Source organism: Rhinolophus sinicus, chromosome 1 (genome assembly GCF_057876585.1).
Source record: "Rhinolophus sinicus isolate RSI-liver-muscle chromosome 1, RSI-T2T, whole genome shotgun sequence".
In the NCBI taxonomy this organism is placed as follows: domain Eukaryota; kingdom Metazoa; phylum Chordata; class Mammalia; order Chiroptera; family Rhinolophidae; genus Rhinolophus; species Rhinolophus sinicus.
The window spans coordinates 210,184,499-210,202,908 of NC_142501.1; the positions used below are offsets into that span (position 1 = coordinate 210,184,499).

Genomic DNA, 18,410 nt, shown 5'->3' on the forward strand with positions numbered 1-18,410 from the left:
ATCTACTTTACGCTGGAGTCCAGGTTCATCATGGAGACAAAAAAACAAAACAAAACACCCCACAAAGCAGGTAGGAGGATCGGTTTTCAGTGGTGGAATAAAGAACTAAGATACACTCTGAACAGCTTTCACTAATGGTGATGAATTGGATAAAACCACTGATCTCTTAAACCTTCCTTAAGTGCAAAAGTGCTACGTAAGACAACAGTCTACACCAAAGACTGCTGCTGCTGCTTTTTTCTCCCCTAATTCCTAGAAATCCATTTTGGGAAAGGGGGGTAATTACAGGCTAGTGCGGTCATCAAAGTCAATTGTTAGAATAGGACCTGGTCAGCTCAAGTTTTCATTTTCAGAGAAAAAGGGTATGTTTAGAAGGGTAATATGAGAGCTTTTCAAAGACAGTCATAAAAATCTACAAGTGCTATTAATCGTGACTTTTATTAGCTTTTCCTCATAAGCTCCCTGTGAGGTGGGTTGGAACAGAGAGCTAGGCATGCGGTCCCTGAAAGCCTCCCTTTCGTCACAGGTTGTCTCACTTCACCTGGGCAGAAGACACTACCTGCCTGAAGCAGTTACCCTGGGAAATGAGTGTTTTAGCAGTTTTTAAACTTCCTCCACATAAAAGCCCCATTGCCATCAGCAGCTGCATCCTTGGACTTCTGCATCAGCCTGCATCTGGCTTTTGCAGCAGGTGGGAGGAAGGTGGCTCTGAGCTCGCTCCGGTTAGGCCCTCCCTCTCTTCCTCACTGCACTGCAAAATGCCTCGCGTGCCGGACATTCAGGAGGGCCTCAGCCTGCAACAGTCACACATCTTCATCTTTAGGAGGGCGAGACACATGCCATCTTCTCCTAGTTCCGCTTGGAAGCAGCATCACAGAAAATGGCCAGTGCACAGCTGACAAATGCCAGGAAACCAGAAAGGAAGGTATCAGATTAGGACACCCTCGTGTCAGAATGTCACTGACAGGTTTCGGGATACCCAAGTGCCAGACCCATCAGACCAGCGTGGGGACAGGCAGAAAACTGAATTCAGTCTTACACTCAACTGAGACAAGATGAAGCTGTAAAGCCTGACACGAATGTCATTAGATCTGAAGTCCCTGGAGCTCCGACATCGCGTGTTGGAGTCAGTCAGGCCGCTGCCAAAACAAAGGGCTGTCTGTGCAAACACCTCGGGAATGCCCCGTGCATCGTGCTTGACGGCCAGACCCACAGGGGCAACTGCAGGCCCGGGAGCTCTCCCTGCCTCCAAGCAGTTTCCAATGACGAGGCCTTTCCATGACTGACCTTCAGAATGGCCACTGCGGGCCCTGTTTCTTCCTCCATGGGGCTCGAGGGGACCGAGGGGCCGCCGCCTCCATCCCCATCGCAGACTCTCAGCCAACATTCCTGAGCAGCCAGCCGTTTCTGCCGTCTGCTGCTGGCAACTTCTAACTCTTGGGAACCTTGAGTAATGGCTGACAGGATGACAGAAATGAGGACCCTACCAATTTGTTTAAATTTTGTCACATTTGCCACTTTGCCTTAAATGCACAATAGTAAGATCGACAGAAAAGTCAATCCAGATCCCGACATACTGTTGTGCTTGTAACCAGCGTGACTTAGGGAGCTCTGCACCAGGACAGGGCACACAATTCTGCTCCCTGGGGCGCTGGAGCGGAAGATGCCTGCAGCGGACTCCGGAGTTGCAGCCGGGCTCTGCTTTTGTCCCTGATTAAGTATGTGGTCTGGGGCAAGCCTCACTTTTCCTGTCTTCCAGATGTCTGAAGGTTCTCATGGCTCAAAAACAGTTACTGAAAACAGTAACAGTAGTGACAGCGACCACCGAGTATCTGCAGGGTACTTCACACAAATTAGCTCTTTCATGACAACCCAAGGGGCCTTTATTATCCCATTGCCCAGATGAAACAAGTGAGGTTCAGAGAGGTTACATATGAAGGGACCAACCCGGGGCGACTCCAGGCCTGATTCTACAGCCTAGGTCACATTCACCCTGACTGTGCCGCTGAATCCCATCATCACCCAGCGGCACGTCCCACATCAGTCTGAACGGTGCTCAGCTCAGCCGGCAAGGCCAGCGGGAAGCTGGGTCCTCCGGGCCCATTCGGGAACTGAGGCTCAGACAGCACCTGTCTGCCCTTCTGCCCCTCCTCCTGTTACTCACCCACCCCCAATCCGTCAGCACTTGTTCCATGTCCCAGTCTTGCTTTCACCTGTAGTATGAGGTACTGACAATAAGTTAACACTGTCAAAAGGGTGATTCAGCTTTTAAGGGACTTGTGGGCAAAACCTATTCAAATACCCATAATGGGCACAACACAGCTCTCCTCCGGCACTGGACAGCATTTCTGAAAGCATTTCAATCCAATCAGAGCGCTAGAACAGCGATATGGCTAAACAATGGACTCAGTCTCAAATGAGCTGTTCACTGGGCCTGGTCACAAGCCACACCCAAAATCTAGTCACTGACAGATGTCTTTGGCTGAAGACAGACTGGGCCAGTGTGGACGGGCCAAACCGTTAGCAAAACCTCCTCTAAAGAGTGGAACTGGGCTGGCCGGGTGGCTCAGGTGATTGGAGCGCCGTCTCCTAACGCCGTTCGATTCCCACATGGGCCAGTGAGCTGCGCCCTCTACAGCTAAGATTGTGAACAACAGCTTTCCCTGGAGCTGCTACCGCGTGCTGCCAAGAGCAGCCTGTGGCAGTGAGAGCTGCTGTGAGCGGCTGACCCAGTGAAAGAAGGGGGGGGGGGGGGGGAGGAGGTAAAACATTAAAAAAAAAAAAAAAAAGTGGAACTTTGGGCTGGGTAAGGACTATCACACGCTCAAGAGTGGTGTCACCACCGTTCCTGGAGGAACTACTGCAACTCACACATTTTAACAACACAAACCCACCAAAACCTAATTGAAAATGGATAGAAATGATGTAGTTAAAACAAATACTTTTAGTCTGACCAAAGGAGGAGTTATTTTTTGCCTTGTCACATTTAAAAATATTTTCCACATAGAAGTATTTTTTAAAGTACGTAAGTTACATTCACCATCACAGATTTAGAATTTTGGACAATATATTTTATTTTCGCATAAAAGATCTACCAAAAATATATTTTTTTCTTAACTTAAAAATACAGCTTTGGAAAGCAAAATTTGAGTTGCTATAACTCATCACATGTTTTAAAAACAGCAATGAAAAGAAATCAACAGAATGGATTCAATTTATAAATATAAAAATGTTCATTTCAAAAGCTTGACTTTGTCCTTTAATAACTTAAAGGTGGGGTTATTGCTGATTTTCTTGTTAAAGATGACCAGGACATCCTCTTCAGACTTGTGGTGTTCATTTGTCACAGCGTAATACTGAGCTAAAACCTTCACAAAGAAAGACAACTGTCAAATGGGGGTATTTGTCCTGAAAGTGTAGCCAAAATATCCTTTCTTTAATCCAGAAGTAGGGCAACAGTAAAAACCAACAGAAACCCAGGTGCTGGTTACACAGGTGTGTTCTCTGAAAATCTGTGTAGCTATACACGTGTGAGCACTTTGCTATGTGTGTGTCACACATCGATAAAATGTTCAGAAACAGAAGAAACCACTGCTCTGGAATAATCAAAAGATAGCAAGATATCTAGAAGATAATTTTCACATTTAACACAGGTATCGCTCCAGCCTAGGAAGTGTGATGGGAACTGGCCCCAGTCTCTCCCCACAAGCCCAGAGGGGCTACTGGAGAAGCCTGGAAGTCACTGAGATAAAGACACACAAATTTATAGCATTTTCGGTTTTATAAAAACAAAACTGTACATTTAAAAATAAGAGCCGATCCCCCCAGCTTACACAACCAGGTACATACGCCATACCTTTTTCCTTAACTTTTTGACTGCTATTTCGTTGTCCGGGGCCTGTTTCAGAATTGCTTTAATAGTTCCCTTCCAGTTGAATTTACCTACAATAGAAAGAATAATATGTAAAACGTCCTGTTTTGTTGTACTACCAGAAGCGTAAAAAAATGACTTCTGCAACATCTATTTGCCGGTCGGGAAGAGAACTAATCCTGAATGAGCAGGCACCTGACCTGTCCCAGGACAGTGGCCCGGGAGCACAAACTGCCCTTCGTGGTACTTGTGCTCGGAGTGAGCAGGTCACTAAGTATCATAAATAGCATCACCACTACAAATTCCTGTAAAAAGATAGTTGCATCTACTGAACCCAACCAGGTCTAAGACCCGCTAAGAGCCCGGGGCTGTCTAGGCACAGTGAGCAAGACAAAGATGAGCAACAGGACGTTAACCTTGAACGAGGACAGCCCCAAATAATTACTGCACAGCGGGCTGAGACTCATTCTACAACCTCATGGGAACCTGCAATTATCTCAAAACAAAACATTTAATTAAAAAAGCCTCATACAGATCAAGTTGGGGGGTGGGTTCGAAGCTAAGAGGTCTAACCCAACATGGGCAGTTACTGAACCTCCATTAATAAAGCCTCAATTCCCATTCGAGTCCCTGGCTGTCGTTGCCTGGCAGGACCCCCGGAGCGGCTTTGTGGAGGAGGCAGCATGTGAGAGGAGCCTTCACGGCCAGAGACGATCCTGACAAGGGCACATTCCAGCTGAGGGAGAGAGCTGGCCATGGAGTTCCAAGAAAGAGACACCAGGGACAGACCCAGACATGAGTGGGGAACAGCCGAGTTTGGCTGCAGGAAAGGAAGGAACTGTCCCAGAAAGCAGAACTGCGTTTATTTTCAATTCCAAAGATAATACATGTTTCTAGTCTTGGCTGCTTTCCCTTTTATCCTTAAAGCTAGACGGACACTGTAAGAGTGACCACACAGTTCTCATTCATTACTTAGGAGTCAGTCGCACCCTAGAGAACTTATTTTACTTTCAATTCTCCCACAGGCCTCTGGTTCACCCCAACCTAAAGAGGGCAGAGCTTGCTGGATGGTAGCAGTGATACCTTTTGCAGGAACGTCATGGTTTTCCGGTTCTCCACCCTCTGATTGTCCTGAGAACTTTATCTTTTTCTTCTTAGAATCTGCTTCAACTAAATAATTAGAAAGATTAAAAACACAACAGATATTGCATTTATGACAGAAGCTACCAGTTCATGAGTCTTCCACGGCCAGGCCCCTGACACCCATCACCTTGCTCAGTCCCCAAGCAACCCAGCACCATGGGGTTTCTCCTCCAGGTCAGAGAGGAAACGGGAGAGCTTTCTGCCTCACCCGGTTCAAAATGCAAGGTCTACCAGACTTGATACATCCCAAATTCACAGTATTCATAATTTTTTAACAAACCCCAGAGCATAAGCTAGCCACACACCTTCCGAAAGCTTCCGCTTTCTTTTTCCTGGACCGGCCTGGGTCTCTTCCTTGTCCGTATCTCTCCGGAGGGCTCCATCTCCATCCACTCCTTGGTCCACCGTAAGCTTGCCTTTTTTTCTTTTCTTCTGGCTCTTCTTCCCTGTGGAGCCGGTGGGCTCGGGGGCGTCCTCCCCTCCAGCTTCCTGTCCTGTTTTGCGCTTTTTCGGCTTCTGACTCTTGGAGTTCTCTTGGTTTTCTAACTTTAGTTCTTTCTTCTCTTTTTTTCTATTCTTCTGCCGCTCTTCCTTCCTTTCTTTCTTATTCTTCTTCACCTCTGCTTGTCCTTCCGTGGTGTCATTTGCTTTGGAAGGTGGCACCTTGGTGGAGGTTTCTGCAGGGGGGCTTGCCACGTGGTTGAGTGGCCGCTGACCTTGCCCGTTACTGACTGGTTCCTTATTATTAAGCAAAACCAAGAAACACTGAAGTCCCCATTCCAGACTCACTTATTCACATCACTGTGTGTATCTACCGGAACAGTGTTCTGAAGAACGTCTTAATTACTTACCATTTTAGCTGTGACGGCTCCCAATTGTTAAAATGGAGCATTAAATACACAAAATGGGAAGAACTCCCCAGCCCACACCGCTCTGCATTTAACACACACTTGTTTCACCGGAAAAGTGAGGAATCCTTAAAGCACTTAAGCCAGACCTGTAATTTTGGCTCACTAGTCACCTTTCCTTTCAGTGAAGGTGAGCACTTAGGTGTGGTAGAAACCACTAGATGTATGAAGCTGCAGACCTGGGTTTAAGTTCCAGCTCCTTAATTACCAGCCAGGTGACTCAGGGCAAGGTATTTATCTGCTCCAAACCTAGTTCCTCATCTGTAAGATGAGAAGCAGTAATACTTACCTCATACAGTTATGTACGAACAAAATGAGAACAAGTGTCATGAGCTTAGCACAGGGGATGCTCCATAAACCAGCCCAACGGCCGGCCGGGAAGGGGTCTGTAAACTATCAAGTACTAGGCAGAGGCATGAGCTCATCGTCAGTCAGATTAGACAGGTGCCGTTAGAGGAACGGGGATACCTGGATAGCGGGTAAGGAGTCACAGAAAACTAAACACCTACATACACTGGGTAAGGTAAACCTCCCCTTTACTGCACTACCTTATGCAAATCAGCACGTCAGCACAGTGACTTCAGCAGAGCTGTACCCCAACTCTAAACGGGCTAGAATCTCTACACCAGGTCCTGCTCGAGAGATGGCGCACAGCACAGCTTCTACCCCACTGTTCTGTGCGCTCTGACACGTCGGAGGGGAAGCGCAAGGGTCGGTGGCAGCAGCTCCGGGGACCTGGCACAAGTTCCGTCTCTAAGTTACCAGCCAGTCAACTTCCTATGTCACCTCCTCCAGTCTTCCCCTTTGGGAGACTAGGTCTCAAGAGGGGATCTACTGCCCCCCAAATCAAGAAGGACTGGCTTTAGCTCAAGTACAAGAACGGACCAAGTCATGAAGGACTGGCTGTAACTCAAGTTCCAGAAAGCTACGGAGGTCATGCCTCTCGATCTCAGTGCTCAACCTCTGCCCAAAAGAGTAGCATTTAGGGAACGAATGTTAAACTAAATCGTAGTTTTCTCAGTAGCAGGTGAGAGAATCAAGCAGTCCCGGCACGTGGGGGGTAGGGAGGCAGAGAATGAATTCAGAAACGGACTCAGGAGGCAGAGGGGCAGAGCAACTTCACATCTATCCTGCGATTCTGCCCGTATTTATAGTCAGGCATTATGAGAACCACCAGGGCCACCAACCTCAGCCTGCCTCCCACCCGATTCAGAACAAGTGTCTGGCTGGTGCCTTGCCTCTACATCCAAACCAACAGAGGGGAAGGAGGTGGGGCATCGGGAGACACACATCCACCCACCCAGCAGCCCCTCAGTGATGAGTGGACAAACCCACTTCTTGTCTTCTGCTTCACTGCAGGCTCTCCTCTCGTGTGGTCTGCTCAGCGACGCCTCCACTGGCTCTCTCCTAACACAGCGCCCTCCTTTCCTCTGCCCCTCCCACTGCCTTGCTCTTCCTAGTGCTGATGGCGACCTGACATCACGGCATAAACCAATATGCGTAGCTGTCTGTCTCCCCACCTAGAACACAGCTCTGTGGGGGCAGGTCTTGGTATCCACATGACCAGGTGCGATTGTGCTGGGTATAGAAAGCATCACAGCAGAGGACGAATGCCCAGAGCAGAGCAAAGGGAGGGCTACAACTGGGGGCATGAACAAACAGGGCCCAGGACCTCTTGCTTTGCACCACAGACCCTGGGACGTGCTGTGAAGTGCACGGGACAAAGGCAAAGCAATAACAAGCTGTATTTTCTAGAGCTCAGAGTTTACCACGAGCTGTTTACCGATTTTTTTAATTCTTAATATGTTCATAGTTTCAAAAGGGAAATCGGAAAGAACTTTTTTTAACCCTGCAGTTGACCCATTTCAAATCTTTGATTCTTAGTTAAAGTAATGGAACTAGCCTTTAAAAAATAGGTGCCACATAAATGCCAATTCAGTGGTTGGTTCTATGATTTCAAAGGCCCAATTTGTATATTCTGAGACAAATGCTAGGTATACTGCCAAGATAAAGTTTCATCTTCAACTCAATTTGCTGCCCAAACTATTCTATGTAAAGCAAATCAACACTTGACAATGTGACCAGAATGAAAGACCAGTCAGACCCAGAGGTTTTGTTTTTAAACTACTAATATAAGTCTCCAAATGGGAAGAGCATGCAACTGAATAGGAAAAATTAAATTAACAATGTAACCAACAAAGTGGCTAAAGGATATCAAACCAACACTCTCTGCATGTGTATTTCACACTGGGGTCTCTCACATCAACCCATTTTGACTAATACCGTGTTTCCCCGAAAATAAGACCTAGCAGAACAATCAGCTCTAATGCGTCTTTTGGAGCAAAAATTAATATAAGACCTTGTCTTATTTTACTATAAGACCTTGTCTTATTTTACTATAAGACCGGGTCTTATGATATGATATGCTATGATATAGTAATACCGGGTCTTTTATTAATTTTTGCTCCAAAAGATGTATTAGAGCTGATTGTCCAGCTAGGTCTTATTTTCGGGGAAACAAGGCAGGCAGTTGACTGAATCACTCCAGTGGAAGGAAGGAGTCAGCGCTTCCCGAGTGCCCACTAAATGCTGGGCATAAGGTGGGATGCTTTTATAGCCTCGGCCACTTCAGTACATGTCAAGGACCTTCATGCCCCCCCGCCCCAAAAGAACACCTAGTCACTCTCTGTGTCCTCACCCTGTTTATTTTCCATCGCGACACTATCACTACCTGAGATATTTTATATTTTTTGCTCACGGCCCAGCACAGAAGAGGGACTCAGTGGATATTGAATAAATGAATGAATATGATGATCCACTTTTTAAAGAAAAGGAAACTGAGGCTCCAAGAGGTTAAATAACATGCCCAAGATCAAACATTTGGCAGAGAGCACAGCAGGCATTCAATCCAGGTCTGTCAGACACCCAAAGCTCCTGTTCTTTGCAATACGTCCCGCAGCCTGATTTCTAAGCAAATCATTCCGTGTTACTTGGTATCATTATCAAACATGGGGATTAAGTACCTGTCTTGGCACAATAAGGAACTCTTCTCTGCAGTGCATTCAGTTTATTCCTTCCCATAAATGAAGGCCAAAGAGGCTCTCTGAAAAAGAAGGCTGACTTGACCTCCAAAAATAAGACATTCCTATTGCATTATTACAAATTCATTTTTGCCACACTGCAAATCTAAAATGAGATCTGACTTACACTGCTGGAAGCTTCAGAAAAGATATTCCACACCTGCTCCAGAATAGATTCATTATGAACTTTTAAACTGTTCTTCATCCAATTCTGTCAGGAACAAAAGGGGAAAAAACAACAAAAAACCATTATCCAATTTGACAGGTACACACAAGCTGTCACTGATGGGCCCATATCCCCTCAGTTGGGGAAGTCATATCAAATACATACCTGGAATTTCGCCTTTTTCCTGGGAATGTTGTCAAAACCACTAATTTGCTCTAAAAGATCCCTCACTTTGGGGCTGACATTGGGTCTTTTTATTAATTCATTAACTTTCTGCAAAAAAGGAAGACAAACAATAAACAACTGACACATGTGTTTCATGTAACCATGGTTACAGGGTTCACATTTCACGTCCAGATTTTGCATTAATGTCCATGCTTACAAATTCCACATAGTACTGGAAGGCCTAGCCAGAGCGATTAGGCAAGAAAAAGAAATAAAAGGCATCCAAATCGGAAAGAAGTAAAATTATCTCTGTTCAGAGCCAACATGGTCGTATATCTAGAACACTCTAAAGATTCCACAAAAAGAACCTTTAGAACCAATAAACAAATTCAGCAGAGTTGCAGAATAAACAATTGACACTCAAAAATCAAGCTGCATTTTTACAAACTAACAATCTGAAAAAGAAATTAAGAAAACAATTCCATTTATAATAGCATCAAAAAGAATATAAACTACTTAGGCATAAACTTAACAAAGGACTTCATGAAAGACTTATCTACTTAAAACCACACAACATTGCTGAAACAAATTAAAGACACAAACACATGGACATCTTCATGGATTGGAAGACTTATTATTAAGATGTCATACCACACAAGTTATCTACAGCTATAGGGAAATACAATCCTTATCAACATCCAGCTGACTTTTCTTGTTTTGCAGAAACAGAAGACTCTATCCTAATATCCACATGGCCTGTCAAAGGACACCAAACCGCCAAAACAACCTTGAGAAAGAACAAGCTTGTAAAAGAACAAAGGTCTCACACACTGCTTTCAAAGCTTGCTATGAAGCTAGAGTAATCAACACAGTATGGAACCGGCATAAAGACAGACCAATGGTATAGAGAGCTCAGAAACACACCTTCACACATATGATCAAATGATTTTTTGACAAAGACATCAGTATCATTCAATTGGGAAAGGGCAGTTTTTTCAACCAATGGTGCTTGTACTTAATCGGAGACTTAAAAATGGTAAACTTTATATCATGTATAATTTACCACAATTTTTAAAAACTGCAAAAAAATATGAGCACACCAAAAGTGATCAAAAGAATTAGACAAAAATGGATACTATAAGGACTAGGAAATAAATTGAGGCCCAAGACAAAAAAGCATTAAGATCTAATAAATAAATCGGAAATAGCAAGAACAAAACAGATAAAAATTAGTGTCCTGGAGAAAATGCTTATAGCAATCACAGTGAAGGCAGAGGAAGAACGTAATTATTAAAGTTAGGGAAATGTACACAAAAAAGATGGTCACTGGTGAGCCCTTTTCTGTAAAGTGCCCAATGGTAGAGATTTTAGGCTCTGCAGAGCATCCAGTCCTAACCACTCAATGCCACGCTTGTAGCGCTAATGCAGCCACACACAAGACGTAAGCATGGGCATGGCTGTGTTCCAATAAAACTTTATTTACAAAGAGGTGGTGGACTCCTGGGCCATAGTTGGCTGATCCCTGCTTTAGATTTCATTCCCGATATGATGACAAGGGACATGGAGCTCACGCACACGGGTTCCTCAAGCTCAGGGGACTAGGAATGTTATTCTTTGGGGGGATTACAGATACAGTGCCCCAAAGTGTGGCTTGATGGTCGCCAGCCTAAATATCTTTGTTAAGGGCTGTCACTAGCTTCTGAGTCTGCACTGGGCAAACTTTGTCAGGCCTTTGTGAACAGAAGACTCCCTCCGAGCAGTTTGTAACTCAGTAAGCTTGCCAATATTGGAAAATTCACATTTAAGCTCTATCACTGGAGGAAGTAACTATTATTTATTTGGTTTTTAGGAAAATGTAGAATTTCCATACAGATGACATCTGTCTTTTCATTTTCCTACCTTCCTTTCTGAGTCCTTCCTCCTGCTATCTATTCTGTAAACTGTGAGCTGGCAATCACACCTCTCAGTGAATTAGCGATTTCGTTGCTTTGCCATTTTTATTGTGCATGTTTTCATTTTATTTAAGTAGAAAATTCCTCGTATTCATGATTTATTTTGCCTAATTCTGGTGACCAACACATATGAGAGGTTAACATGGTTTGAGTTATAAAAGCTGTATTATTACTAGAAACAAATACAGACTAGAAAGCTTCAGAGCCAAGAGAAACCTAGTGAGAATTCTAAAATATTTTTGCCAGAAATCTGCAAAACATATGGGTTAAAAAGAAAATGCACTGCAGTTATATTAACAGAGAAATAACTCTTTTTCAAGGTTTAGCTGCTCAGCTCCAGTCTATCGTAAGACATGATGTGTGTGCCGGGATGATGCACTTATTCTTAGTTCCTTAGGCTTCCAGAGGAAGGGGAAGACGTCAGAAGAAGCTGCTAGGGGAGTCAGAGCTTACCTGGATCCATGCCTGCTGTTTCATATCGCCTTTGTGGGCTTTGCCCGCATAACCTTTGCCCCCGTACTTCTGCTCTTCACTTATGCATTTCACATGGTTTTTATAGTCGTCACCCCTGTAAAGTGATAAAAGGTTCCCCCATTAGACTGAGTCTCAGATTGGAGGCTGTCTAATGTTAGCACGCAGCGCCTACCTTCTGCGGTCCACACCGCTTTATTTTACATCTGTCCACCGCACGAGCACCCCACACCCGTCCACCGCACGAGCACCCCACACCCGTCCACCGCACGAGCACCCCACACCCGTCCAGCGCACGAGCACCCCACACCCGTCCACCGCACGAGCACCCCACACCCGTCCACCGCACGAGCACCCCACCTATTTCACTTACTATGCTTATAGCCTCCTGGTCATAACATTTTCCTTCCTCCAAACTGTTCAGTATAAAACCCACTACCAAACTTTCCACCCATTTTTATGTACAATGCCTTAAACCAAATCGATAGGCAGCATTTTTGTTTAGTCCTGTGTATACAATGACTAAAAAAACCTGCAATATGGTGGCTGTATCTTAAGTTATAAAATGTGTATGATTTCCTGGTAATGTAGTAGGCAATCAATAATTCTTTGTAGAGTAAGTTAAAAGCTGGTGTAAAATGGTGGTACCAGAACTGATATAAGTTATATACCTCAATAAATAATAAAAAATATAATTAAAATATCATGGGATGTGATGTACAATATGGCGACAGTAGTTAATGATACTGGATTGCATAAATGCAAGTGGTCTGGATCTTTACTATGGATCGACATGAATTATTTGGAACTTACCAGAAGTCTTTACCACAGTCAATGCACGAAAGGCATTCACAGTTTCTGCAAATAGACACATGCTTTTCCACTTGCATTTTCTTCACTGATTCACCACATGCATTACATGTAAAAAATACCATTTTCAGCTAAATGATAAAATATTCTCTATCCAAGATAGGTTTCAAGTCTTGTCCTAAAAAAAAAGGAAAAAAAGACAATTATCATTATAGTCTGAAACTTTTATTCCCAATAAACGATCATACAGCTAATTTTTCAACCATAATTTCACATGGAAATAACTACAAACAGAATCAAAGTTGATTAGCAATCCACATGTAACTCTACCACTATGTAAGCAAAATTATCATTAACGATGATACTAATGGCTGACATTTGTTGAGTAGGTGCTCACCATGTGCCGGGCCCTCTAAAAGCTTTACATATGTTAACTTATTTAATCCTCACAGCAACCCTATGAGGGAAAGACTATTGGTCACAATTTATAAGATATGGAAGCACAGAGAGGTTAAGTAACTTGTCCAAGGTCACACAGTAGCAGAACGAGGATTTACACTAGGCAGGCTGGCTCTAGAGATGAAGAGTCTGGGGGACATTAAGTGAAATAGCTTACCTTTTCTAATAACTTTCCTTTTACCCCCACTCCGCTCTCTCCCCCTTCCCCTTATGTACACTGCAAATTACTTCAGTAAGAATATAATGGGGGGGGATGGGAATTGAGGTGGTTTAGAAGGTGGAGAAGCAGCCCGTAAAAAACTTCCATAAGCACAGAAAACATTCATATAGGCATTACTATGTTCAAATATACCCTCAGTCCTAGTGGACAGGGCATAGGTGAGGGGCCCCATTCCTGTGGTTTCTTGTGGGATCAGGAAAGAAATGGAACCACATGCAGCTGTCCCGAGTCCTGGGTGCTGAATTAATGGAGGGCGTTCACAGACCCAGGTGGCCCCAGCACCAAGGGGACATTCCGTACGTCTGCAGATACATAACCACCATTTAAAAATTCATGGAACTGCTACGGTGCTCCACAAAACACAAATTCACCTAAAAGTGTGACAGAGTCACACTAATTTTCCAGCTTATATAATTTTTTAATCACTAGATTCTTAAAGAGTATTATCGATTTACATTAGAAATGTTTCCCAGCACACTCCTCAGAACTATTTAACTCATCACTTTCTTCCTCATGATGAAAATGAAGGCAAGGACCAAGTAAGCTGATGCGACTGCTTCAGGGGAAGCCTGCATCCAGAAACCCTCCAGCACAAACAAGGACCGCTGGCTCACAGAGAATGCTCACGCACGAAATCCCTCTCCTGCCCTGCTGTCCCCACGCAAGGGTCGGGGCTGCTCCCAGCCGCGCAGCCGTGAATGGAAATGTACGTCTGCCTGCAACTCCAGGGTTCACCAAGGCCCAGCCCACCTTTCCGGGGGCCTTGCTCTGCGGGGCACTGCCGAACATCAGCTTGCCTGACACCAAACGCGGGCGCCGGCCCCGGGGCCCCTCCTCAGCTCACCCTCAGGCTCGGTGAGCAAGGGAGGGCATCTGGTCAGCAAGAGCCTTGTAGCAACTCCAGAGGAAAGCAAACAGGACTGCTGTGTGATTGCAGCCACGAGCACCTTCTTATAGGGTACCGTACAGATGTGTGACACAGTCGCGAGTCCTGGGGAGCTGGACTCATGTGGACTGTGCCGCCCCCCCCCCCCCCAAGCTTCTGCACTTGTCAGATTAATGACACGCGATGAGGACACCCTGCCTCTCCGGGGAGAACAAAGGCTGGAACAAGGGCCAACACCACATTATCAATAAACAGTCTGTAGGGGCACTTTGGTGTAAGAAGAGCAAACCATTAACTAGTCACCAAGAAACAGATGGCCGTCATACACACAAGACAGAAGCAGCTCGAGAAGCCAAATTGTCTGCTGAAAAACGTCTAAGTCCTTTCATCGTGAGAGTCAACAACGAGAAATAGCCTCTCAGAGTTAAGCTAGAGCTTTCTGACCTTCCTTGTCGAGGTCTACTCTGTTTCTTGATTGATTGAGGGGGAGAGGACATGGTTTCGGAAAGCTGTGAGATCCAATTGGGAGACTAGGTCTGTCGTGGAAGGTCAGGAATTAAAGGCCTGGGAAAGACCAGTGGAAACAAAACGTATCAACCGAAAGCTAGTGACGTTGACAAAAAAGAGGCTGGGACAATCTGTGTAATCATGCATCCTTCTGGGGATCAGCCACACAGAGTAAACGTCAGTTCAGGAGGGGAGGAGAAAATACCTCTCATGTCTATCAGAAAAATACCTCTCCAATCATTTTCATTCAGTCTTTTGCGGCAAATGTTCACATTCAGAAATTTGTTTGTTGTTTTTGTTTGCTTTTACAGGCAGAATGAGTAGCTCTATCTGTTAGTGCCTTCCTCAGGATTTTTAGTCTTCCCTGCATTTTCACTCTTGATATGAAATGGGGACAACGTGGCCGCCTGCTCGCTGATGAGACAGATAAGGCCTGTAAGCAGCTTACCTCTCCCTTAGTCAGGGTCACCTTGATCAGGCCTCACACCTTACCTAGCCCTCTGTGGAAACACTTGTGTGTCTCCGTGTGGGGGAGTGGGTGGGGGGCGGGGGGGAATGGACGGGACGACACACTGCAAAGAAGAGCAAGCTGAAAACCATCCTAACTGCATGGCAGCAGGTATCCTGTGTCTCAGTGCAGACCTAACGATGTCAGAAGTGTAAATGCATCAACTTACAAAAAGACACCATGTGAACGCTCACTCCCTCTTATTGAAGACAGCAAGCATCATCTAAAACAAAAAATTAAACTTACTCAAATATCACAAGACTAAATAAATGTGGAAGAAATTTAAATAAACGTTCAAATGATGTTCTGGGTAAACTTGTAGCATTTCTCCTGTGGAAATCAGGAAAGCTGAAAACATGCTGCATGAAGACTTTTAGGAAGCCGTCCACTGGGCTCAGATGTCATACATTTCAACATTTAGCCCCAAGTGTAAAAAGATGGCATTCTTCATGGGGCCGAACCTAAACAAGAGTTCCCTTTTCCTCCCTTGGTTCCCACTCTCTCTGCCCAAGGCCAGGTCCCAATCCAGCCACAGAGACTCTGTGTGCTCATCCTCCTAGAGATGTGGGCATGTGAAAGAGAAGGGCAAGCAGAAAGCAATGTTTGTGGACCGGCTGAGAGCATATGTGGGTTCTCGGCCCAGGTAAGTCACTGTAATTCAGCTCGGCAGACATTCCTGCGTGCCAGGTACGCACTAGGACCCATATACACCAGGTGCACTCCCCCCAAAGCAGACCAGGTCCTCTGTGTGAGCTTCTGTCTACTCATCTGTTGGTCAACTGACTGAGCTCTCGCCACGTGTCGTAACCCAAGAAAACGATGATGCAGATATCCTTCTAGAACATGACCATTAGCTCTCCACTCAGCGATTTCACCTGTACCATCACAACTGCACCAACACCTCCAGCACAGGTATGCTCACACCACCTCCCTCTGTGAGAAAACTGAGGCAGCCTGACAGGCCGCACGATAAGCCCAGTCTCCTGCCCTGCCTCTCCATCTCGACTGCTCATGTCCTTGGCCGTTACTCAGCATCTGCGACCTTGAGACCCTCATCCCTCAAAGGCTCTACAAATGACCTGGCCTTTTAAAGTCTGAGGGCCCTAAGTCTTAATTCTAAGGCCAGCCCCCACTTAGCAAGACCAGCCGTGTCACAGAGGAGGGTGTCAGGTACTGGAAAGTGATGCTGACAGCATCAGTAAAAGGCTGGGAACTTGTGAGGAACTTGGGGCACCTCGGTCTCCTATCAAGGTGGCAGCCACGTGCTGTTGAACTAGGACTGGATTCAGGGCCAGAGGATCTGAGCTGGAGCCTGCATCTGCCAATTAAAAACTAAATGATCTCAAGAAATGCACCCTAATTTGAATCTGTTTATCTATAAAATGGGCCTAATATCTACCTTAGAGCATTGTGCGGAAAGTTAAATAAGATACCAGATGTGAAAGATTCAGCCTTACCCAATGCTAGAATTTCCTGTGACCTATCAATTTGCACACAATGCTGTTACACCCAGTAACCTCCTAAACCCATGCTTCTTTATATATGACCTCAATTCATCTATCTTCATAAATTCACTCCAGTCTCCTCTGGCTACCCACCCCATGGGTGCTACTCTACCACCCTGTTCCCTTATGACCTCAGGCTCAGTTCTGGGATCGGGATTTGGAATAATTTTTTAGCCTCCTCCCTCTACATTTTTATATTATTTATTTTCTACAAAAACTACATTCACTAATCTTAAACCATTCTCTCACACACGTATACACACAGACCTAAACACCACCACCACCACCACCACCACCACCACCCCCACCACCATCCCCACCACCATCACCAAAACAGGCCATCTGACAGGCCAGGCTGGCAACCTCAGCACAGTCACCAATAGGCACTTGGACCTCAAGCTAGTCACCATCCCCTCTGAACTTCAAGTTCTCCCATCTCTGAGACAAGGGATCAGGCCCACTAGACCAGCCCTGAGCCCCTTCCAGGGGAAGAATTCCAAGAAACCCTGGGAATTCTTGGACAGACGAGCACATACTGTCCACCATCCTGTCTAAACCCCGAATGTGGGGGTGATGAGGGTCCAGAGGTGCTTTCACGCAGGAGCTCTCCCCTGCTCTTTGCAAAAACCCTAGGAGGTAGGTACACTCGTCTCCACTTAACCGATGAGCAAACTGGCACCGGGAGAGGTTAAGCCAAACCTCACCCCTCCCCACACATTGCCTCACCAGCACTGTTTTAAACAGCATCCCTTCACTGGTGCAAGAACGATCTGGGGCCGTCTACCTCTTGTCAGGCTCCACGCTAGATGCCAGGGAGCTGGCGGTGCTGTGTGAACAAGTCCCAAGCGGACCCCCTCTGCAGGAAAGTGAGCCTTGCAAATACACCCTACCTCGTCCCCCTCCCTGTTTCCTCAGAGGTAGGAGCTGCAGAGACTCCTGACGTTTCCTGAGCACCTACTATGCGCCAAGCCGTCCTAGGTGCTTAACACGTTTGTGTCCATGTAATCCCCACAAGAGTCCTCTGAGTTACGTCCTATACTGTTCCCTTTTGACAGACAAGAAGAGTGAGGCATAAAGAGGTCAAGTAACTTGCAGCAGGTCACGCATCCCGTTAGTGGGAAACCTGGACTCACACGCAGTGATTCTAGCCCTGAGAGCGAGTCCCGTGCTCGCTCTATGCCCTAAGGCCTCCTCCGTAGGGACCGAGCTCCCCAAGACTCAGGGAAGACAAGAGCCTAGTCCCCAACATGCGGCAAGCCTGACCCCAGGCCAGCGGGACCCAAGCGGGAGTCCCGCTTTGCCCACGACAGAGAAGGTTCCCGGCACAAGAACCGTTCCGTTTGAAAACCGGAAATAACTGGTCATCCTAAATCCAGGACTCCTTGCACTTCTCCAGACCACCAATAAGAGCTGAAAAGGTTTCCTCCTTCCTCCACGCGTGTGAACCAAAGGAGGGGCTCGCAGGGGGGAAACGCAGGCATCGGCCATGCTGCCCCCGCCCCTCCTGGTCCCCCAACCCGCCTCCCAGGTCGCACCTCTGAGCCTCTGCGCTCACCTCTCGGCGGGCGTCCGCCAACAGTTTCTACTGGCCGCGGGGAGCACGTGGAATCGCCGCCGCCGCCGTCGCCGCCGCCGTCGCCGCCGCCAGCCCAGCGCCGCCGCCACCTCGCTCCCGAGCTTCCCCGCGCAGAATTCGTTTCCGAGCCGCCCCGCACGCCTGCGCGCTGCGCCTGCACCGCTCGGCGGAAGTGACGGCAGC

The 18,410-nt window shown here is 46.3% G+C and overlaps 1 protein-coding gene across 1 annotated transcript; it reads right to left on the bottom strand.

The window, feature by feature from the left end:
* Window positions 1-3,049: 3,049 nt before the first annotated feature.
* Window positions 3,050-18,378, bottom strand: LYAR (Ly1 antibody reactive). The gene is made up of 9 exons (XM_019716586.3): window positions 18,207-18,378; window positions 12,570-12,744; window positions 11,739-11,853; window positions 9,334-9,441; window positions 9,130-9,213; window positions 5,320-5,752; window positions 4,955-5,041; window positions 3,857-3,942; window positions 3,050-3,368 (listed from the first exon to the last, which is right to left on the bottom strand). The coding sequence occupies exons 2-9, from the start codon at window positions 12,689-12,691 to the stop codon at window positions 3,234-3,236; spliced, it is 1,170 nt and encodes a 389-aa protein (XP_019572145.3). The 5' UTR covers window positions 12,692-12,744; window positions 18,207-18,378; the 3' UTR covers window positions 3,050-3,233.
* Window positions 18,379-18,410: the final 32 nt, after the last annotated feature.